At 43.4% G+C, this 23,113-nt stretch overlaps 2 protein-coding genes across 9 annotated transcripts in view; one reads left to right on the forward strand and one right to left on the reverse strand.

The window, feature by feature from the left end:
- The first annotated feature begins 370 nt into the window (after positions 1–370).
- Positions 371–3,948, forward strand: LOC131107117 (trans-L-3-hydroxyproline dehydratase). Of its 2 annotated transcripts, none has more exons than XM_058056828.1 (6): positions 371–441; positions 920–1,399; positions 1,464–1,633; positions 1,749–1,871; positions 3,259–3,396; positions 3,461–3,948. In XM_058056828.1, the coding sequence occupies exons 2-6, from the start codon at positions 922–924 to the stop codon at positions 3,584–3,586; spliced, it is 1,035 nt and encodes a 344-aa protein (XP_057912811.1). In that variant the 5' UTR covers positions 371–441; positions 920–921; the 3' UTR covers positions 3,587–3,948. The 2 variants fall into 2 exon arrangements, with proteins under 2 accessions (XP_057912811.1, XP_057912810.1); XM_058056827.1 differs by having other exon boundaries at positions 416–556.
- A 23-nt stretch (positions 3,949–3,971) lies between these two features.
- The window catches only part of LOC131107116 (disheveled-associated activator of morphogenesis 1-like), a 37,715-nt gene continuing 18,573 nt past the window's right edge, over positions 3,972–23,113 (reverse strand). For 2 of the 7 annotated variants that reach the window (XM_058056821.1, XM_058056820.1), the window contains exons 2-26: positions 21,885–22,181; positions 19,814–19,903; positions 15,107–15,178; positions 14,476–14,570; positions 14,043–14,376; positions 13,851–13,961; positions 13,670–13,773; positions 13,517–13,583; positions 13,320–13,437; positions 12,557–12,695; positions 12,424–12,482; positions 12,010–12,197; positions 11,418–11,726; positions 11,217–11,324; positions 10,730–10,759; positions 9,460–9,557; positions 8,948–9,032; positions 8,754–8,860; positions 8,363–8,451; positions 8,122–8,290; positions 7,941–8,048; positions 6,753–6,813; positions 6,538–6,669; positions 5,404–5,574; positions 3,972–4,951 (exon numbers count right to left, since the gene is read on the reverse strand). In XM_058056821.1, the coding sequence (XP_057912804.1) occupies positions 4,739–4,951; positions 5,404–5,574; positions 6,538–6,669; positions 6,753–6,813; positions 7,941–8,048; positions 8,122–8,290; positions 8,363–8,451; positions 8,754–8,860; positions 8,948–9,032; positions 9,460–9,557; positions 10,730–10,759; positions 11,217–11,324; positions 11,418–11,726; positions 12,010–12,197; positions 12,424–12,482; positions 12,557–12,695; positions 13,320–13,437; positions 13,517–13,583; positions 13,670–13,773; positions 13,851–13,961; positions 14,043–14,376; positions 14,476–14,570; positions 15,107–15,178; positions 19,814–19,903; positions 21,885–22,070 (3,243 nt within the window). In that variant the 5' untranslated portion in view covers positions 22,071–22,181 and the 3' untranslated portion in view covers positions 3,972–4,738. The remainder of the gene's footprint in view (positions 4,952–5,403; positions 5,575–6,537; positions 6,670–6,752; positions 6,814–7,940; positions 8,049–8,121; positions 8,291–8,362; positions 8,452–8,753; positions 8,861–8,947; positions 9,033–9,459; positions 9,558–10,729; positions 10,760–11,216; positions 11,325–11,417; positions 11,727–12,009; positions 12,198–12,423; positions 12,483–12,556; positions 12,696–13,319; positions 13,438–13,516; positions 13,584–13,669; positions 13,774–13,850; positions 13,962–14,042; positions 14,377–14,475; positions 14,571–15,106; positions 15,179–19,813; positions 19,904–21,884; positions 22,182–23,113) is intronic. The other 5 variants (XM_058056823.1, XM_058056822.1, XM_058056824.1 and 2 more) reach the window with 5 other exon arrangements.

Consider the following 23,113-nt stretch of genomic DNA (forward strand, 5'->3'; position numbering starts at 1 on the left):
GGAAAATTAAACTAAAAAAGCACTAATACAAAATACACTAATAGTCTCTTGTTTACCTACTGTGTATCACAAAGCTGACTCACTATTTAGCATAGCTTCATTAGATTAGATTAGATTAGATTAGATATACCTTTATTTGTCCCACAGTGGGGAAATTTACATTGCACAGCAGCAAAGAAGACAGTTAAATAGTAAAAATAAACACTCTAAAAAAGACAATATAAACAACCTTAAAAGTATTAACATATACTGCCTTACAAAATATAAAAGTGGCAAAGTTGTATCCTTTCATTGATCACTATGCGGCACACGCTGGGGAAAAAAATGGAGCATATCTCCTCCCCACCGCTTGAGGGCAGTAAAGCGCTTCCACTGGTTTCCCAGCCGCCCCCCGGAAACCAGCGAAGTAGAAAAAGTAGAAGTTGAGGTTAATTCTGCAAGGTAAACACCAGTTATTTTATTTTTGACTGCAAGTCCGCCTCGTTTGTTGCGCTACAACGCTGTTTAAGTATTACAATTGTATCACTGTAAACCTTAAATTGAGGTGTTAAAATAGGTACGTCGTTGAATGTGTGTTTTTTACTGGTTGCATGTGTTTTTGTGCTTCAGCTACTGTTTTATCAGTTTGTTAAACTTTCCACTTCAATTTGGTGGTAGTTGTCCCATTTGTTTAAGGAAAATATTGAACATATGAAATATATTAATACGATAAGTGAGTGATTTTTCATCAAATTCGACAGTAATTAATGATAATGATAATCAGTTAAGAAAGGTTTAGATTTTTTTTAATGCTGTGTATTGTGCACAAATAAAAGTAAACTTAAGTAATGTTAAAAAAGTAAGAAAATTAAACTTTGTACACTTACGTAAAAACACGACTTGTAACTTCTAATATTGAAATATCCTTGATTTTTAAAAGCGATGGAAGTTCAGCTCCCACCACACGAGGGCGCCAAGCTCTCCGTGGTCGACATGCACACTGGTGGCGAGCCGTTACGCATCATCGTCAGAGGCTACCCGGAGGTCAAAGGCGACACGGTGCTGTCCAAGCGCCGTTACATGCGGGAGCACTTGGACCACCTTAGGAGGGCGCTGATGTACGAGCCGCGGGGCCACTATGACATGTACGGCGCCCTGGTGGTGGACAGTGAGCTGGCGGAGGCCCACCTGGGCGTGCTGTTCATGCACAACGAGGGCTACAGTACCATGTGCGGGCACGCCGTCATTGCGCTGGGACGCTTCGCCGTGGATTATGGGCTTGTGAAGGAGCCGTGCTCGCCCGAGACGCTAGTGAATATTCACTGCCCGTGCGGCCTGGTGAAGGCCTTTGTTGAGTATTCGGAAGGGAAAACGGGGGCAGTGAGGTTCCTCAGTGTGCCGGCCTTTGCCTTCGCTACAGGTGGGTGTTTATCTTCACTGGGAAGCCACCTTTACCACCACTGTGGGCTACAATGTGTCCACAGATGCAACAGTAGCGGTGGAAGGCTTTGGCGACGTGATGGTGGACATCGCCTACGGAGGAGCCTACTACGCCTTTGTAGACGCAAAGAGGTTCGGTCTGGACGTATCCAAGTCCAGGACTCGAGACCTGGTGGATGCCGCCACAGCCGTCACCGCGGCGGTCAAGGCACAGGTAATGTGACATCGGAAGTAGAGATCGGATTTGTTGAAAAACCTTTTAAGCAACATTTAAACATGATGATACTGTACTTACCCTGCATTATCAGCCGTGTTATTCCTTCCAAAAGGTGAAGCTCCACCATCCAGTCAGCGATGACCTGGCCTTCCTCTACGGCACCATCCTCACTGACGGAAAAGATGAGTATTCCTCGGAAGCCACCGCCAACGTCTGCGTGTTCGCAGAAGCTCAGGTCAGTTCATGTATTTCATGTTCATTCTTAACATTCATGTGGCACAAAGTGTCTTTGCCACCAACATTAAACAAGACAAAATAACAGCTGAGGCTCAGAGCTAAAAGCCTTCAAATGTACAAATCTAATTACATTAATCAGCTTTAGCCTACTGATTCAGTCAGTTTACAAGATAAAAAAAAACAAACCTGGCCCAGGATATCAAGTATGCTAACTTTGGTGCATGGGGAACCTCACTCGATGCTTTCCACTAGTATGTGCTGTAGTTCATTCATTCATTTTCTACCGCTTATCCTCACGAGGGTCACAGGGGTGCCGGAGCCTATCCCAGCTGTCTTTGGCTGAAAGACAGGGTATCACAGGGTTGTGCTGTAGTTATATTGCAGTATCTACCTCCAAATGTGTTGTTTTCTACTTCAAAATGGTCCCACACTGAATGTTGGCACTGAGTAACTTTGTTGATACAAAGAGTGATGTCAGTGACATGTGAGAACAAAGATGGAGGGTATTAAATAAACATTGAAATGCCTCAAGTTAGCAGAAAAAAATAAGCAAAACTGAATCGTGAGAAAGTGACACCTGGGGCTCAGAGCTAACAATGAAAGTACACAAGCCATTTGCAAGGACTTAGCTTACTGACCTCCCCCAGGATAGCAAGCATGCTAACTTTGGTGCATGGGGAACCTCACTCCATACTTTCCACTAGTTTTTGCTGTAATTATATTGCAATATTTACCTCCAAATTTGTTGTTTTCTACTTCAAAATGGTTCCACACTGAACTTAGCTTTCTATCTTACATACTTCCCGGTTCCTCTGCAGCTTGTTTAGACAGCAAGCTAGTTGGCAGTGAACAACTTTGTTGATACAAAGAGTGACGTCAGTGACATGTGAGAACAAAGATGGAGGATATTAAATAAACATTGAAATGCCTCAAGTTAGTAGAAGAAAATAAGCAAAACTGAATAATGAGAAAGTGTTGCTGGAGGCTCAGAGCTAACAATGAAAGTACAGAAGCCATTTGCAAGGACCTAGCTTACTAATTCAGTCGGTCCAAGTGGCTTCCAAGGTACCGATGTTGAAGGGATGCCTATGTTAACTCTATTGCCTAGGGAACCTCGCTCTATACTATTGCTACTAGTCTGTTTGTTGTTTTCTAGTTTAAAATTGTCCCACACACAGTGTAGTCCTCTTTAAATAGATTTGCATATTGGTGGAACTGATACTCAACACAGACTTCCTTCAAAATAGTGGGGATTATAGTGCACACTGTTGGTAATGATGATGTCTGCATGGTTTCAAATCCACAGCATAACATTGTTGATTCTATGTTTCGGACTACAAGATGGTGGCGGTTTGTGACATTTAGTCCATAAATGTTGGTTCTAGGTGGATCGAAGCCCAACCGGTTCCGGCGTGACAGCGCGAGTGGCCCTCCAGTATCACAAAGGTCTCATCCAGTTGAACCAGTCCAGGACCTTCCAGAGCGGAGCGACGGGATCTCAGTTCAGAGGGAAAGCTGTCGAGGTACAGTATGTGGTGGTAACTTTTTTTGGAGAGACTTTGAGTCTTCTGTGGTGTCCTGCTTTAGGAGACCAAGTGTGGAAACTTCAAGGCAGTGGTAGTGGAGGTCGCCGGCAGAGCGTTTTACACTGGAGTTTCAAGCTTTGTGCAGGAGCCAGAAGATGAACTGACGCATGGATTTCTGCTGAAGTGAGAGTCCTTTCCTCTGCGTTGATGTACCTTGGCCACTAGATGGAGCTACGACTTCTCACATGGACACGCATGCTTACTATTCACTAAATAACTACCACCAAGACATAAAAAATTGTATTTTCCCTTGCATTTTCTACTACTGGTTATTTTTATTGGTTTGTTTTCATCTGAAAAGTATGGAAACCCCTTTTCCACACTGAAAGAAAATAAATATCCAAATGGTAAGTCTAATCATTTCGACCTTTTATCTCATAATTATGACTTTCTTATCTCATAACATCACTTTATCTCGTCGCTTAGACTTTTTATCTCATAATTGACTTTTCTAAGTCATATGACTTGAAAACAACAGAAACAATGTTAAAGAATAAAAACCATGTACTGAATTGGTTGGGTATGTTTTTAATGGCATGTAGCATTGTACATTATTATTTTTATATGTGCAAGTGTGTAACAAGCACGCAACCTTTTTATACAGATATACGTCCTCTATGACATTAGTGACTTTTAGGCCCAGGCCTGGAGAGTACCAACTTGACATTAAATCAACAGTTAAGGCCAGCTCTTAACAGGAAGAAGTAAAAACAATCATGATCTGATATATATTTAAATATATAAACGCTGCACACGTGTGACATAAAAAAAAAAAAAAAAACCTAAACAAAAGAAAAAGATGCCGCTTCTGTCAGCTACTTTTCTTGCAGTTAAAGCTCTGGTAAAATGCAGCATCTTCCTTCCTGGTAGATGCTTGTGACAGCAGCTTTGAGTTCAAAATTGAGTCTTTCTCCCCCCAAAAAAGAGCAGCGACGATCCATGACATCACTTTGTAGAAAAATGGCCCACGTTGTTTTTTTTTTTTTGGACTCTTCATCCTGTTTGGATGAAGGATGAAGCAGTCGAGAAGCTGCACGTACAAAAAGAGATTATCCCATCAAACGGTGTCCTCCTGTATCGTCGCTGTTAAACGTGAAATGCTTGCAAGGATGAAAAGAAAACGTATGCACGCGTGGCTGTGTGTGGGCCTGTTGCCGGGCAGGAACGGAGGAATGTGCATGTCAGGTCGACCCAGTTATTTCAAAAAAAAAAAAAAAAAAAAAAGAAAAGAAAAACCGAAAAAGTACCTACAAGCGCAGAGCAGGACCTCATCCGCCTCTTAGAAGTTGAGCTTGGTGACTGGTCGCTCTCGGCTGGAGTCCGTGTTCTGGCTGTTGATGCGCTTGCGGTTGCGCTTCATCTTGGACAAGTCTTTGTCGAACACCTCACCTGAGCGCAGCGCCGACACCAGGTCGTCGAACTCACCGCCGTCGTCCTCGCCGTTTGCCTTCGCCTTACGTGCCCTGCGTTCCTTCTCCCGCTGTTCTTTGAGCTGCAGGGACATTTACATTTTAGGGATATTTTTACATTACAGTGTTTTTTTTCTTGTATGAAAATGTTACTTAAAACATTGCCTGTGCATTAAATATAGGTTTTAGAATTGCTCCTCTTGAGTCTACACTCTTCTGTAACTTATGCTAGCGGCCCCGCCTCCACCCACCGAGACACAAGCGTTGGTGAATAGGTGCTGAATCCAATGCACAGAGTGAATCCTCTTCCTGCTTGTATGGAGGCGGGAGACCAGGAAAACAGACACGCATGCACATTGCAATATATTGAGGCCGGCAAAATGATGGGGTTCATTTTCATTTATTGTATGATTGATTCATTTCTCATCATCTCAGACTTGGTGCCCACGAGATAGAATGAGAATAATTGTCAAGTAGTACGGAAAGTATGAAAAGTATCACCTAAGAGTTTCACACCAACAGCTGAGGAGCCTACCTGAGCTTCCATTTTGGCACGGCGCTCCTCCTCCTCTTTGCGTCGCCGCATGTTCTCGTTCTCCTGCTGCGCCTCCATGAAAGATTGCAGGAACTGGTCAAAGATGCCAAAGAACTCATCAGGCTGCATCTTACTGGCGTCCTCGCCAAAGTGCTTTACAGCCTTCAGGAACTGCAAGAAAAGAGCAGAAGGAGGCCCCCCCACCCGGGATTAGCAGATTTTACAGAGGACTCGTTAGAGCCGAGGTCTTTGAAATGAGAGCACCAGCTTTGAAGGCCGCGTGGAGCAAGTTTGACCAGCTACTGATTACAGCCGAGGGCCGGAGACGAGCAAATGAAGGCGACGTGTTTGTTGGCTACTTTTCACAGCGGGCTAGAAAAGAAGCCCATCCAGACGGGAGGACATGCTGAGAACTAACAGCATCAAAGACGTGCCACCTAATAATCACCGCTTCTCCAGCATTCACACAGTTTAAACGGTCGCCGCCATTTTGCTCAGCAGAAGAAGTAGAGAGGCTGTTTTAGACATGGTGAATGATTCACAGAGACTAATGGTTGCCATGTGACCAGCTCGCCACGTCGGGTCAATGTAGTACAGAGCGCGGCGGCGGAAACATGGTCAAGATAAAAACCTCCTGCGCCAATAAAGGGGAGTGTAAATCAGACGTCGGCGTGTCGAGCTTTCTCCCTTAAAGGACAACGTGCTCAGGTTTCTACTTGTAAAGGTCTAATGGAGACCCAGTTCTTGTTAAACTTCAAAATGTCTGTCTTTTGCCTTCAGTGACGCAGCTGTGTCTAACGTGATGCAGCCACGAGGTCTGGTCCTGGTTTGGTTCTTGCGCACATGGCAGCGAGCTGATGACCAGTAAGAAGTCCAGCATGTCGGTTAGGAAGCTCACACGCTTCTGTTCTGCTTTTTAAGTCTTCCTGGGAATGTGGCTGAGGGGGTCGAAAGCTTCTTGACAGGGTTGGTAAGAAGACATATTTTATCCAAGAAGAGGGCAGCAAGAAATCGGGCTGCTGCAGCAAAGAGGAGACCATATTGGTCTTGAGAAGTTATCTGTATCGGTTTGAAAAAAACCCAACAGACATTACGCTAAGTAATGGTACATAAGTACTAACAAGCATTCCTTACCAAGTCTCTGGCCTCTGTAAGAGAGTCCTCCACATCGGAGAAGCTGAAGCTGGCCACGGTGATAAACTGGCTCACCACAGACACAAACTTGTCGCCCAGCTCCTGTGGCCGCTTTTTCTGGTAGTCCAGCTCCTGGAAACCAAACCAGAAGCGATTCAATTGTCAACCGTGCACAAAAAGCGACTATTTCAAAAGCGGAAAAAGAAAAGACATACGCTCTCGACGCTTTTGAGGCCGCTCCGCAGGTTGCCGATGTCTTTCTCCAGCTCGGTCATGCTGTAGTGCAACAAAGAAGTGATGAAGAAATGGACGTGCCTCATTATAATACAGTAAGAACCATATGATCGTTTTTTATTGCCCTCTGTGTATTCTCAAAATGAAATCAATCCATTATTAATGAGATATATAGTCGTCCTTTGCAATACTGCGGTTCAATTATTGCTTCCTTGTTCTGTTGCGTTTTTTCCAAATAAATAAATAAATTATCAATATTTTGTGGGAGTTTTTTAATTATTAGTTTAAAAGACATTCAAATACAAGTGATATGTAGTATTCTGGCCACTAGGCAGCAGCAATGACACAAAACATTACCTTACATTACATTACCTTAACACACCAACACACTTAGCATGTCTGACATGATATCGTGAAATAAAGTTCTCCTCCCATTGTGTGTGGAAGTGGTAAGTTTTTGGCCTCTTAAGTTTAGAAGAAAAAAAATTGAGGCTAACTGGTTAGCTTGGTAGCTTGTTAGTATGCAAGCTTGCTGGCTTGCTAGCGAGCAGCTGTCTGGAGTCCCTGGAGCAGAGTTGTGCAATGTGATGTAAACAATGAATAACAGGAGTGTAAAGGTGACTACAGCCGTGTTAGTTGGTGTCTACAGGGTTTTTTAAAAAAAATAATGTTAAAAACAGGTTTTCTATGCTCTAACTACAAAAATATTCATGAACCATTAATCCTATATGACAGAAATATTTTTTTCTGGAAAAAATACTGCAATATAGCTATAATTTATTTATTATTATTTTTTTAAAGGTGACCAAATGTTGCCTTGCAATAATGTATTGCAATTGTAACAATTTTCTGAAGTCAACTAGCAACTTTCCATGTATTTTAATGAGTGTTCTATTGATGGAAATTCAACAAATTGCAGCTGTTCCACGAAAACGAAATTAACGTGAATGCTGAAATTCCCCCCAAAAAGACATGAACTAAGAACAACACTGATATGATGTTCACAGACATAATGCAAATAGATTATGACTGGATGCGTAAGGTAAGTGCTATTTGTTATTTTAAGAAAATAAAAATCTAACAATATTAGGTAATTTCTAAGCCTAATAACATGAAAGACACGTATGTATGTGAATATGTGATGATGCTGTGTTGCAGGCTCCGCTTACTTGACTTTGGCTGCTTCAGGGACGCTCTGCAGGTCGCCCTGAAACTTGAGCACTTTGGGGTACTTCTTCTCCAGGATGGTGATCAAGTAGTGCAGGAGGTTGATGTTTCTGGCAACACAGAGAAACGTTTAGATGCATCACATTCCCAACTTGCTGGGAACGGTTCATACTGTGCTCTTACTTGTCGATGCTGGATTTGGTGTCTGCGATCTTGTTGAGGGAGGACACCTTAAAGCCGTAAGCGTTGCCCCTCTGGCCCTTGTTCATGTAGTTGCCGAAAGCCAGCACCACCTCCAGGAGCTGCTTCAGGTTTCTGCTGTTTAAGACTTCCTTTGAAGCCTTGGTCAGAGCTGACACACAAAACCCGAGAGTTAAATCCTGAAGCAGCTGCTTTGGCCGAGCAAGAGTCACACTTTACTCACCTTCAACTTTGGGTTTGATCTCAGCTATCCTCTCAGCAAACTTCTTTTTGAAGTACAAAGACTGCAGTCTCTGCTGGTAGTGGTTTATTCTGGAGTTAAAAGTGCACACAAGAGGAACAAAAACAGACGAGCGTCATCACGCAACAAGGACACACTGACTTTGTTGACTAAACTGAAAGGAAAACAGCATTATTGTATTACTGGCTCCATTTATTTATGGAGGATGAATCACAGAAGGCCATTGTTTTCCGTTGCAGAGTGCCAATCCGTGTCACTTTGTTTATCAGCAGTGACAAACACATAACACGGGCTGTTCCTCGTCAGCAGACCTATCGTTCCGTGAAGGAGTCACAACAAATGGAGTCAGACCGAGAGGGAAGCAAATGCATACCGACTCATCTCGTAGAGGAAGCGATCGGGTTTGGCCATGCGGTCTAGCTCGTGCTTGTGCTCCTCCAGGAGGTCCACGTCACTCTTCTCCGGGACAAATTTCAGCAACTAAATGCCCAAAAGAGGACCATTCAGTCATTTAAGTTGATAGTAAGTTGAAAAGAAAGAGGTCAGGGGTTCATTTGATTAACATACCTGCTCCAGCATATCTTTAGGAAGGTCCTCCTGTTCATCCATGGTCAGGATGGCTCTCTTGATCTCCTCATTGGAAAGTTTCAACCTGCGCAAACAACACATCCATTCATTACATGGCATCTGTAAAGGTTAAAGAGCAGCTGAATACTGAAATTTGTGGTGTATAACTTTTCTCACGCTTTAAACCCAGTTGCTTATACAGTCATGTGGCTAATTTGTGGTCACGTTCTGGACTTGCGTCATCTTAACATGACTGAGGTAAGTAGGTTACTGCTTAAGCAGACGTGTTGCATGCAGTGTTTGGGGAAAAAAACATTTATTTCATTTCATTTCTGTATACTAAATAGCCGGTGTTCCGATGTGGCCACCTGCGGCCTACATACAGTATGTACAAATCTATTTGTACATACATACTATTTGTACATATAAATTTATTTTCTTAAATTTAGTGGATGCAGTGTGGTCTTTAGTTTGGAATTTACAGTAAAAAACCACACCCGGACACTACGTACCTCGAGAGAAGAATGTTACAGTTTTGTGCTCGGCGCCCATCAATCACGGACAGCTCCTTCACCTTTTTGGAACTCAGCGTGTCGTCCTCTGCCTCTTTCTGTCCGGCAAATTGAGAGAAATGTGTCAACGAGACAGCGTGGCGTTGACATTTAAGATAATGACGGTCATACATACACACTGATTATACAAAAAGGTCACAGTGGAAAGGCGGAGACAAAGTGGAAACAAATTATGCAAGCAACAGGTACAGTAGGATAAGGTATACAGTCATCCTTCGTTTATAGCGGTTGATTGGTTCCAGACCTGACCGCTATAAATTCATTTCCGTCACATAGGATTCAATGTTAATACATTAATATTTTTGTAGTTCGAGCTTAGAAAACTGTATGATTTTTTAAATGTGCTTTTTAACATTATTAGAGCCCTGTAAACATGAAATAACACTCCTATTATTGTTTACACTGGATTGCATAACTCGTATGTTACAGGAACTCTCTTGCTAGCTAGCAAAGTAGGGGTGTGAATCTCAGCACTGAGGACGATTCGATACGCATCTCGATGCACTGCCAGCGATATGATACTTTAACGATACATGGATGGAATTTTCTGGCGATATTAATCGATGTATCTATGTATGTATTTTCCACACCCTTATAGCAAACTAGTGGGCTAACCTCTAATTTCTTCTAACCTTAAGAAAGGGTTTCAAGCAGAGCTGTGAAGAAAACACAAATTTACCACTTCCACACAGAATGTGAGGAGAACGTTTTATCACTCTGCATTCATGGCTGGCTTCATCCAATGCAAGTTGGGGTTACGTAATAAGGATGGGCGTCTCATCCATGTAACATTCCTGCTTCCATTTCAATATAGACCAAAGTCTACCACAAAACTGCAATCATTAATTAATTTCTGAAAATCAGCGATATAGCAAAGGAACAATAATAAAACTGCAATATCACGAGGGATGACTGTAACATGAACACACCCATGCCAATATCTTAGGTACATCTAAAAACAGAATCGTAACTCACTTTGCTGATGTACTGTGAGTATACTCTAACTGCACATGATGCCACCTGCTGGTTTGGTATAAATGTCTAGACTCCAAATATAAGTCTATTTCAGACTTTTTTCTCAGGCAAAAATAGTATCCTATAGTTGGGCCGATACAGTATTTTCTGAACTAAAGTGTATCTAATAAATTGGCATGTGAGTGTAAACAAATGTTTCCGGACTATAAGACTACTGTACGGTAAGCGCACTCACCTGTTTGTTGCTATTGATCGTAAAGAAGTCCTACAATGCAGCCGGGAAGCAGGGGAAGATGTAAGCATTCATTAGAATAAGTCAAGCAGTTGCGTGATGGCAGCCCATAACAACAACACAACACAGCAAATCAATCAGAAGCTCATTCAGCACTCATGAGGCTGGCAGCCAGGTGTGAGAGGATGTTTCATGGAGTGACCATGCGTGATGACGATGACACACTAAATGGTTGTGCACGTACAAGATGTGTCCAGTGTGTTATTTTTACAAAATTACCAAAACAGTTCATGCACATTGTGGTGGTCATAGCTAGAAATCCAGTGCTAATTATTAGAATTTAAGAGTGACTAAATAATCTGGAGGAAAGAAAAAATTGATGCTAAGTGAATCAAACATGCATGTTCGATCTCATGTGGCGTTCCATTCAAATATGGCCAACTATTAATCATCTAGTCAATACAACAAATGCCCCCAAATCGGTCAGTACCTGCTGTCTCTGATAGGCTGAAAAGGTCTTTTCAATGTCCTCTAGATCCAGGATTTTAAAAACCTTTGCATCATCCACCTCCATCCACACGGTGCCTTCAAGTTTATTCTGAGTGGAATAAAAATACATAATTTTCCATGTCATATTTCAAATCAAAAAGGACCAAGAGAAGTGAGTTTATGAAGAAGGGTATTTCCCCACCTCAGCTAACTTGGACCAGTTGAAGGACTTGAGTGGGTTGCATGGCTGTGGAATGTTCTTCTTCTTCATGGATGGTCCCAGCGGGGCCCCGGGCGGCAGTGGGATGCCTCCCACGGGTGGGCGGCCCAGAGGGGGTGGAGGGCCACCCGGTGGAGGAGGCGGCGGAGGAGGAGGCATCATGCCACCCGGAGGCGGGGGAGGTGGCGGACACAGGCCCGAGAAGGCGGGTGTGGGCGGGCTTGGTACAGGGCCGCCTGGGGGGCCGGGGGGGAGAGGTGGTCCTCCTGGGACAACAGCAGCTTGTCTCTGCTGGGCGGAGATTTAATATGTGGTTTGAAATGGAAAACAAGGAAACTCGTGATGCCAAATGGGATGGGCATAATCTATTTGGAATTGCAGTGCATTATTTGACTGCATCCAACAGAGGCGCCATTGATTCTGTATCAACTAGGTCGCGGTCTAAACATGACGCCAACTATGATGTGATGAAGTTGAGCTACATGGAAGGAATGGAAGCAGGTCCTCTGAATATAATAATCAATCAATCGAGGAAGTGAAGTGAGAAGCCCCATATCTACGTAATTGGACATACTGTGCTGAGTTCGTGGAGCCGCGCCGTGAGTTCGGCCACTTGCTGCTTGACGTTCTTGTGCTCGCTGCTCTCCTTCTCCAGCTTCTCTTTCATCTTGTTGAGCGTCTGCATCATGTCCTCCTTCTCCTGCGTCTTGGCGTCACATTCGCGCTCCTTCTTCTCGAACCTCTGCTGTAGCTCGTGGTGCTCTGCGGCAAGAGTGGGTGAGATCATTAAGAACCATACGATGAATGCAATAACGCCCATGCCTTTATTTTCCTAAAGCACATACAGAATGAGGCATTAATTGTACAAATTGAGGTTGTTATTTCTTAAATAAGCCTTGTTAACGTCCTTTAACTTTAATAATGATTTGGAGTGTACGATAAAGTGGTACAGCTACAGGCAACTCAGCAATTAACTTATGCTACTCACCTTTTCTCATTTTTTCGGCCTGCTCTTTCCACTGTTTGACCTCATTCTCGTTGACCAACCTGAAGAGGACGACACGCACAATTAGCGACTTGCTGAAGGTTTGTGCTAAAAGGGTTGAAATGAGAGCACTCACATCCGCACTACGTTTTTCACGTTAAAATTCTCCAGTGGCGTGACATCGGGGTCGTGACCTTTGTCATTCTGCAGCACCATCTGCTGGACGATACGGTCGAGCAGCAGCCAGTACTGCACCGTGTTACCGCTCCTCTTGTCTGCAGAGATAAGAGAAAGTCAGCCATTAGTGCTCGTAATAATGTCAGACACGGTGGCTGTGTCGTTGTAATTTACAGCATGGTGTGCATTCTTTTTTCACACGTTGGCGTGACTGAAGGGTTATTGAACCTGATGCACTTGACAAGGGCCCGCTGACAGACTTTTGCTACTGATGCTTTTGGGTGTCAAATGTAAGAATCATAAAAATAAGTGACCTGCAGAGTAAGATTAACATGCGAAAAAGTGACTAGTGCAGATGTTTAACATTGGAGTACATAACATGTTTACAGCTTAGCAACTCGACATGTTTGAAAAGAGTGGGAAAAAGCAGAGCTGTTGTACATTATTGGGTGGTGTGCTTGTGCATGACGTTAGCTGCTTGAAAATTTACCAGATCAGTGAATTTCAACTGATATTGGACGCATGCCCAAACAATCTCATGAATCTAACTTTGAAGACTGAGAAAGTGCAGTCAAGCTTGGAATTCTGCACCGCCGTATCACTCCTGAGTCAACATACTTATCTTGTTGGACTGCAACCACTGCGTATTAATGTAGTGTTTATTTTAAAACAGGGCATTACCACTACTGTGTTTGATAGCAGCGCGGTAGCAAGTAACCTACGTGGCATGAGGAGACAGTGATGGAGGACGGACATAAAGTGCGGATATGCGTCAGTGTGGTTCATTTTCTTGCGGATGAGGTCAAACACCTGGGTGGCGCTCTTGGTGTCGATGTGTACCTGCAACAGAGGGGCACAATCATGATGTTGTTTTGGAGACATGTTTAGTGTGTAAAAACGAAGGGTTTCTCTTGCTCACCGACTCAAAACGTTTTGACAGAGCCAGCTCATCGTCGTTGCGCAGCATCTCAAAGTAGTCTAAGTGCCTGCGAGAGAGGGGAAATGTGTTGCGATGTTGTTCTTCATGACGACATTCTCGATTTGGAAGCCTTGTCTTCAGGTTTCAGCTCACCTGTCTAACGTGGAGTTTTCATGGGAACGTAGCTTATCAATGACAGGTTGGATCCCCAGCATCAAAAACTCATATCGTAAGTGAATACGAAACTCCAGACTTGCCTGAAAATAACAGAACAATGACATGACGAAACAGCAATTTAATAGTGTGAGCCCAAGTGTAGAAACTACAAAGTCACCTCGCCTGCGCCTTGACTCAGCACCGCGTTAATAAAGGACATGATGGCCGTTTTCAGGTTGACCTCATCTCTGTATCGACCTGTACTCCGATCCAGATCATTTATAAGTGTCTGTGGAAGAGAAGTCATTACAGGTCTTAAATATCTTCAAAGTTGGAGTTCCTATCACCCTGACAGCGTCCATTGCTGCACCTGAAAGCGCGTCCTCTCGCAGGCAAAGCGCTGGTAGTGCAGCATGGCCTCCAGGATCTTCTTGTGGCCTCCGGGGACCAGGCACACGGCACCCATGATTTCCAGCACGGCCACCTTGGTCTTTATGTTCTCCGTGGCCAGGCTCTGGGCGATGATGTTGATGCTCTCGGTGTGCGAGAGCACGTGGGCGCGGCCCTGAGAGTTGTTCATCAGTGCCTTGATGCAGCCGATTAGCGACGTATGGATCTGCGACTCGGTGGTCTCGTAGTCCATGCTCTTCAGGAAGTTGAGGATGCACGTCAGGCCGTCCACGTCGATGAAGCGGGTCACGAACCTGAAAGAAGAAGGCAAACCAACCACTCAAGTCACATCTGGAAAATATGACATACACACCCTGACATGATAGGTGATGCTACTTCACTGGTGTCCACACCTCATAGGTTGCGTCCTCAGAGCTGTCTTCAAGCTCTCTATGGTCTTGTTCCTCTCCTCCTCATCTTCCTTCTCCAGAGCGAGAAGAGTCTTTCTCTGTGGAACACAAACAACCATACAAGTCACAAAAAAACCTGAAAAACAAAAGAACGTTTTTCAAAGTTCTAACTATCAGACCTAAAAATCAGTTCATCACGCCTTTAAATGTTACTTTAGAACAGGAGTGCTCACAATTTTGCAGCCTTAAAATGACCCAGAGAAAATACATTTATGAATATATAAATGTGTAATATATTTACTACGGTATATTTATTTATTTATGCAATCGACCCACACTACCTTTTCGCATCCCTGGTTAAAAAAGTTTAAAATCGATGTTTTTCTTTATTTTCTCAAGCTGCTCCCTTTGAAAACAGCTTCAATAAATCCTTTAAAAGATTATTACGACCATCCCTGATTCAGATGTGTTCAAAAATCTCGTCATCTTAACAAAATAGGAAAGGAAAACCTCTTGGACAAGGTGGAGAAATACCAAATAAGTATGAAAACTCAGAGGATGGTTTCCGCCCAACCGCAATGAGCTATTTTACAACCAGTGATGAAAATATAATGTTCATGTTTTGATGACTCACAGCTGCCATCGAATTAAGCTGATCGATGTAGTACTCCGGCCAGCTAGTCGCACTTTTGTTCTCTTCCTGCTCCTGAAAGACAAAATGAAAGATGGTGTGTACATCGGGATGTAGGGGGGGACCCCATAGAACATTTTGATGAGCAACATAAGGTTGAAACATGGCCAAAATTGAAAAAGTAGGTTGACACAGTTGTCTGGGAAGTTTGGCGCTCTACAGCTGGAAGCACAGCTGCTTAAGAAAATCAGCAAAGATTAGCAAAGCAATGTGGATTGGGGACACGGCTTCCTGCTGTTTTACTTGCAAGGCACCTTCAAGGACACAAACATTCAGCTTATTTGATCATTTTCATTCGTTGACTGTTTAAAATCATGGCAGGGATTTGTTTTTAAATCCCATGTATTACAATAGAATGAGATATTTGGAAATATGCCTTACTCTGTTCTTACTCTCGTCTATCTTACTCTCACATATCTTTGACACTTTGGGAACGGAGAGTAAGAAGTGTTTTGGAATAATTAACTGGAAAAATAAATCAATTATTTACAGAGTCACGTCACATTGCAAGTCATTTTTGGAAAATATTGCATGTGTTTTTCTCATTAAAAAACAAGGGCTCTCATGACAAAGGAAATAAAAACATTTAAAATGTAACATCTGCTGAAAGATGTTGTAAATTTTCGAACATTTTTATTACGTTTTTATGTTTTGGGACCTGTAGTGTAACTACATTTTTGAACGTCTACATTACCAGTGAAAAAATCAAACATAAAAACATAGCTTGAATGTTTTAGTTCTCTCGGTGAAGGAGACTTGGCGTGCACATAAAGGCCCTGCGGCTCGTGATTCCACTTCATGCACCATTAAGCACAATGCAAGCTGCGAGCATCACACACTAATTGCGCGTCAGTTCATAAAGTGTTCCTGCTGAGACCCTGCCTGGACGCTCTCACAGAAAGTACAGCTTTTTTTGGCTGCTCTGTAAGGAGGAAGTGACAGCGAGGGAGGTGTTCTGACCGAGGCTCGCCGGCCAACTTGCCGTCTGTGCCAAGGCCGAGCGGGGTGGGAGCTGGAAGAGTCCATTAATGGAACAGATGCAGAGGTGGGAACACTTCCTTCAGCAACATGAGGAGTTCGTGTTTCATTGGAGAGGTCAGACCTTAAACACTGTGATGTCTTCTGCACTTAAGATCACGGAGAGGGAGCCAAGTGGGAAGTGTATGCTGGTATAATTTACTTTTTGGGGTGCATTAGCAAGCAGAAACACAGTTGGTTATTTAGGGGTGGCCTCTGCCTGTTCACAGGCAGGTCTTTATGATACACGACATGGGTCCGCCACATATAAAACATATGTCTCTTTAACAGCTTCCACTTTTCTGGAAAGACTTCATCCAAAGTTTTTTGGCTAATTGTACTTTTACAATGCCACTTTTCCACTGCACAGTATTGGCTCCTCTTGATTTTTTTTAATAGGTACTGTCGTTTCTCGTTATTCGGTTAATTGGTTCCGGACCAGAGTGCAATAAGTTCATTCCCATGACGTTGAATTCTACATTAATACATTTTTATATTTTCTGTTTAGGACTTTTGAAAGACTTTTCCTTTTACCGTGATTAGAGCCCTGCAAACATGAAATAACACCCCTATAGTCACCTTTACACTCATAATATCCTGTACTTTGTTTACAACACATTGCCCAACTGTAATGCACAGGCTACAGGATCAGTACAGTGACACAGGAAGCCGGCTTTAAACATAGCATGACACAGAACTCAGTAGCTAGCTGAGATTTTACCACAATTTCCAGTGTATAGGACGCAACGAGGCTGCACGTCGGTCTACTGGTTAGCGCGCAGACCTCACAGCTAGGAGACTTTAGTTCAATCCCACCCTTGGGCATCTCTGTGTGGAGTTTGCATGTTCTCCCCGTGCATGCGTGGGTTTTCTCCGGGTACTCCGGTTTCCTCCCACATTCCAAAAACATGCTAGGATAATTGCCGACTCCAAATTGTCCATAGGTATGAATGTGAGTGTGAATGGTTGTTTGTCTATATGTGCCCTGTGATTGGCTGGCGACCAGTCCAAGGTGTACCCCCCGCCTCTCGCCCGAAGACAGCTGGGATAGGCTCCAGCACCCCCCGCGACCCTCGTGAGAATAAGCGGTAGAAAAATGAATGAATGAAAGACGCACCCACTAAAGTTAGAGTGAAAACATATATAATCCGCATTGGACCACAAGCCGTGCCCATCATGGGAGGGGGGGGCATATTGTGGTGTCCGTGAAAACCAGGCAGCACTCAAAATTCACTTATGTCTGCATCCCAGACGTAAAACAATGATGGTTTGTTCAACACATGAGTGGAAATACTACCTAGTATCTGCTTTTGCCAATGGAAAAGGGTTGTAAGCGAGTAGAACAGTGTAGTTCATCCCAAATGTTCTTGATGCCGTTTTTCCACACACTCCTTTATAGGCATTGCTTTGTGCAGTGTTCAAACAACAAAAAAAAATGGTCTTTTATGTCCGGCTCATCCCTTCACGCCCCATCCCTGTATCTGATGAAGCCTACACCTGTGCAAGCGCAGGCTTCCTGTTTGCTCTGGACGGCCGGAGTGTTTCCTTTTCCTCTTTTTTTCATCGTACACTTTGAGTTCAGATGATGGGCTTATCTGTTTGGACATGAGCCAAGGGCTTTCTGCCAACTCAGCTTTATCGATGTCTTTGTGTCACCAACCACCATAGAGCAAGTCGATATCGCCGTCCCCCCACTATGACACCAGCACAGAGTCTCTCCACGCTTTTGTTCGAAGTTGAGCTTGATTTCCGAAGTGTCATATGGAGCTATTTTGGGCTACAGTTATTGCTATAATGAGGCCACTATCTGGGACACGGGAGAAACGGCAGCATACTTTTTCCATGAGCTGATGGCTGAGATGAGACATTAGGAGATAACAGACCACACACTAAAGACCTAGCAAATTAAAACCGAGTGTAGAACTATATAAGGGTTTGTTTAAGGCTTTGACAATGAAAGAAGGTGAGCCATGGAAACATTTGGGAACATCGAGGAACTACCCAAACAGGCAAAGTGATGAGAAAAGCCTTTGCGTGTTCAGTGTTAGGTAACATTCAATTTCATTACTCCTAAAGGGGTGATTCAGGATGCTGCGTTCAGCGAAAATATGCTATAAATGCATCAACACCTTCAATGTTCAGCCTAAAAGGAGAAATTGAGAATGACATCAGCACGTCTCATCCCCCACCCACATAAATCCAGCTCGCCGTAGGTGAGACGACAAGACAACGTATGTCTGACTAACACACCTTAGGAGTGAAACATTAATGACCAAATGGAGGTGCGCTCACAGCGATGTGTGACTACTAGCCGGAGGGGCTGAAGTGAAGCCTGAGAAAATAGGCGTGATGAGGTCACAGTGATGTCAGCGTGATCTCTAATTCAAAACAGGCTGGGCATTTAATGAAAGACTACCAGGATACATGATGGGAAACTAAGGGGTTAGTGTTTTTACAGCTTGACCTATTCTCTGGAGGGAAAAGTCAGGATGTCTCGCCTCTCGCTTTACTGGATCAACGCTTTTATCACCAAAGTCGTAAAGAAGTAATTGACAAAAACTACATTTAGGTCTACAAAAGTTTTTGAGGAATAGTCATTGAGGAATCGTCAGGTCTACTATGCACTGCATCATCCAAATATGATCACTCTCATCCTGCATATTCATCGAGACAGGATATCCTACATGTGCACACCTACGGGTAGAAAAAGGAAGAGTGCAGGCGGCCATGTTTTCCTGCATGTGAAGAGTGAAAGGGAAAGCAGACAGAAACCATATCATTGCTAGAAGACTAGTAAAAGTAAAGGTTTGCTCTACATACATTATAATTCATGCCTAAATTGTGTTAGCGAATGATGTCACGCTTTTTTTCTATCTACCGTACATAATCCTGTTTTTTAAAAAACAACTAGCACTCGATGGTACGGGAGTGGTGTACTTCCCACTGCGTCGGGAATGTTTGAAATGTTATGAGATATGTATGTGGTTTTTGGTATTATCGATAAAAGCTGATGGACTGTGTAAACACCCCGGGAAGTGAGCCTGGGAATCTTTGCTCCTCACCCAGAGAAGCTGATAGGAATGTTGCTGATAAAACAAAACAATAACAATTGTTTCTTCGTTTAATTCAGTGCATGCACTCCCTGCCGCTCAAATGTCTCACAAACTGAAATCAAGCAAGCATCAAGCGTGCTTTATAAAGCAACCTACATGACTCTGTGCTTTGTTAAAAGCATACATTTAAGATAAGGTATGCAAAAAAAGAATCTATATTCCATTGGTGTAGAAAGGTTGGGAGCAAAGTGTCTGTGGTATCCCCTTTAGGAACCTCTGAGGCAAATAGCCTGTGGATGGCTCTGCAGTTCATAAGATACTTCTTCCAAAGGAGCAAGCTCACTCTTTTGGACCATCCTGTGTGTTGCACTGATCTAAATCCAACAGAGAACATTTGGGGTTGGACAGCAAGGGAAGTTCCAGACCATGAAGCCATCTTCAGCCTCCTAGAAACACTGGCATCAAGCATGCCCAAGCCAATCTTTGAGCTGATTAACATTGACCTTGTCACGTACTAAAAGGAGTGTCCAAGCCGTGCAAGAGGGACATACTGTACAGTACATAACAGACACAAATGTACCTTCTTTTTGCTGCAGTAGATCTGCCATTTCTTCTCGGCCGGCAGGGCAAACATGGCTTCGCGGTGCTTCTCTGTGAGGTCCAGCTCATCCTGCAAGACAAAAAAATTTAAGATTCTTAAGAAAGTGTAACAGAGGGCACATTGTTTTTCCCCGATGTCTGCAAGATATCAGTACAAGTTGCTACGAGCTTCCATTAAAAACAGAATGATGCAGTCGGATGACATCATCCTTGCATTGGTAAGACCCTAATACAGTGATTATGTTGTGGTGTTACAGTGGTCTTGGGTTTTAACAGAGTTGGAGACGCTGGATTAGACAATTCAATGGCACAGTGAGAAGAAAGGATCCCACCAGTGTCGTCAGTGTCCTCAAACAAAACGCATATGGATGGCACCAGGTGCTCAAATCAGATGTCTTCCAGCCTGTGGACACGTGAGTAATGAGCGAGAGATACGAGGCGTTGGCCCGTCTGTCTGACATGTGGTAACAAACATCTGGAGACAACATGCGTCCTGATACATAACACATATTTCACAGAGGCGCACGCAAGGGTTGCGGCTGAGGTCGTGTTTGAATTCCGCAAAGACGTTGGAGGATGTCTACATGCGAGGATGACAGAAGAGCGAAGGGGGGTTTGTGAGTCTCTAATTCTGCTCCTGAACCACGAAAAGGCACACTAACACGAGTATGTTTAATTTGACGAGCAGTACACGATTGCTCAAGCCAAATATGCAGCATAATCAACGTGATCGCTCGTTCTGCTAATCATTACTGATAACTACGACCTTGCGTTAATAAACACAGAAAGACTAGAAAATGTACTAAATCAGAGCCCAGTTTACTCATGTACAAGCACAATAAATGCAATAATTTTAAAATGATCACTCCTGAAATAAACAACAAGGCTAGAAATCATCCACTGAGTCAAAGAACCCAGTGCACTCCATCACACAGGCACATTAGATGTCTCATGTAATTAATGTGATTGTTCCTCCTGCTGCTTTGCAAAACAAAAATGAATAGAAAAACTGGAAATAATGCATTAAGTCAAAGCCATTATCCTCTTGCTCACCCACAAACACTTTAGACGTATTTATTTTGTTGTTCTTCCCATTAAATGTTGTTAATGACAACCGCTGCCTTGCATTGTAAAAGTCAATTGAAAGACTAGAAATAATCCAGAAAAATCTAAACTGACAAAATTCCCTCAAGCATGAGAAAATTAGACAGGTTCTATAATTAATATAAGCAATCCTTCCGCCATGTATTAACTATAATGTCCATCTTGCAAATTGGAAAGATAAATAATAAATAAAAATAAAAATAATCCATATAGTAATTTTATTATAGTTCTACAATAATTCCATTATTCTCACAGCTATTAATGATAACCACCACATGTGTTATGTGCCTTAAACCTTGATTATCACAAAGTAGAATTATAGTTGATGTGATGTAATTAACATGTTGATTCATACCTTCTAGGAAAAGGAATTGAATCAGGATTTTCTTGAGTCATCATACCGCAAAAAACTCCAAGTAGCTCCTTGACTTGCAAGATAAGGAGGACTTCATGTAAATTTCATCTTCAATGGACCACTTATCCACTCTATATGAGTCTTTTTTTTCCCCCCCGCAGCAAAATGGCCTTCGATTAGACGCACACACAAGGGCTCGCACGAAGTGAAAAGAAAAAGCACGTGTGTCGTTTCCTTTTCGGTAAACACAGAAACTGAAAGCCTCCTTGTCGTCACACTCAATTATGTGCTCATAAAGGGACGCTAGACAAAAACAAGCAATTAGCAGATGGCGGAGACCTCGACATGAGGACCTGCTGAATGAGGTCCATTGATGTGCAAAAATGTCATGCTTACATTACTGTGGCAACCAACCAAGGGGGAGAAAGAGGAGAGCTTGGCAAATTAGAGGTGACAATAGGACAGAGAAAGAATGGCCCCCGTTACTCACAAGATGATCTAAAATAAGAGGAAGTGACTGTTGCTGTATTGAAAGCGTGCCAAGGTATGAAGTCTAGACAATGAAGAACACAACAAACAAAGACAAGCTTACCACCAACTCTGAGAACATCCCGTCCAGCTCGTCGTACCCCGGCATGGGCAGCGCCGGCTCCATGCTCTGCAGGGCAAAGTCCTCCCGCAGCCTGTAGGTGATCTCCGGGTGGTCGCTGTTGTTGAAACAGCAGAAGATGAAGGAGAGGCCTCCGCGGCCACCGCCGCCGCGCTTCCGGGGAGCCATGGCTCTCCTCGGCGGGTGAGGCTATGCCGGCAGGGAAGGTCGTCGGAGGCTCCTTTTAGGGGCCTCGTCGAGGCCTCCGCCACCTCAGAGCTTGGCCTCCGTCAGAAGGTTCTGCACAAGGGAAAGAAAGACATTCAGTTCCACAAATATTTTCTGAGCGATACATGAACATATTCATACTTTATATAAGACCACCCTGAATGTCAACTCCACTGAAACTACTACTGAAACCCAAACGTTCCAACCTTTTGAGACATTTGTTTCGAGTGGGTCATGGATGCATTTCTCCAAGATACTGTGTGTGTGAGTGACAGGAAGAAAAGCTCTGACACGTTTGGGGCTGTCTACACGAACACATCTACACAGAAATGGCATTCTTCGTGCGCTAAAACGTCTTCCAATAGTGGGAAAATCTAAAAAATGCTTGTTGCCATGTAGACGAGCAAAACGCTTCCTTCTGAAAACGATGGCATCACCGCCATGTTGTCGTCGCATTACCAGAAGTGACAAGCCGACACTTGGGGTGACATGACACACCCTAGTTGACATTCTTATATTTTTAAATGACTCACATACAGTAAGTCGAGGCGAACGCGAGGCGAATGCGTTCTTCTTTCTTCTATAGTTTTGATATCACAATGTGCGTGTCTATTTACAGTGCTAAATGTATTACATAGTTTTCACTTAGTGACCCATTCCCGTCGAGATGCAATTTTTTTTCAGTTTCCATGTGGACAGGACTTAGTAGTTTAGCACATTAGAATGGCAAACAGTCCCAAAAAGGCAGCGTGTGATGCTTGCGTTAACAACAATGAAAGCACAAACTTGCCTGGTGATGCAGAAAAAAAAACTGCTGCACGTTACTGAGAGCTAGCAATGAACGATTCAATTACAACATTGACACAATAAGGCCCTGTGAGAGTGCCATGTTTGAAATGGACACCCCAATTTTCTGGATCAGACCTTTTCATCTCCATTTTTCTTTCCATTCAGCAATGACTTGCTCGCGCTCTCCCTCTCTCGCTCTCTAAAAGGCTGGCAGT

Source organism: Doryrhamphus excisus, chromosome 19, assembly GCF_030265055.1.
Source record: "Doryrhamphus excisus isolate RoL2022-K1 chromosome 19, RoL_Dexc_1.0, whole genome shotgun sequence".
In the NCBI taxonomy this organism is placed as follows: domain Eukaryota; kingdom Metazoa; phylum Chordata; class Actinopteri; order Syngnathiformes; family Syngnathidae; genus Doryrhamphus; species Doryrhamphus excisus.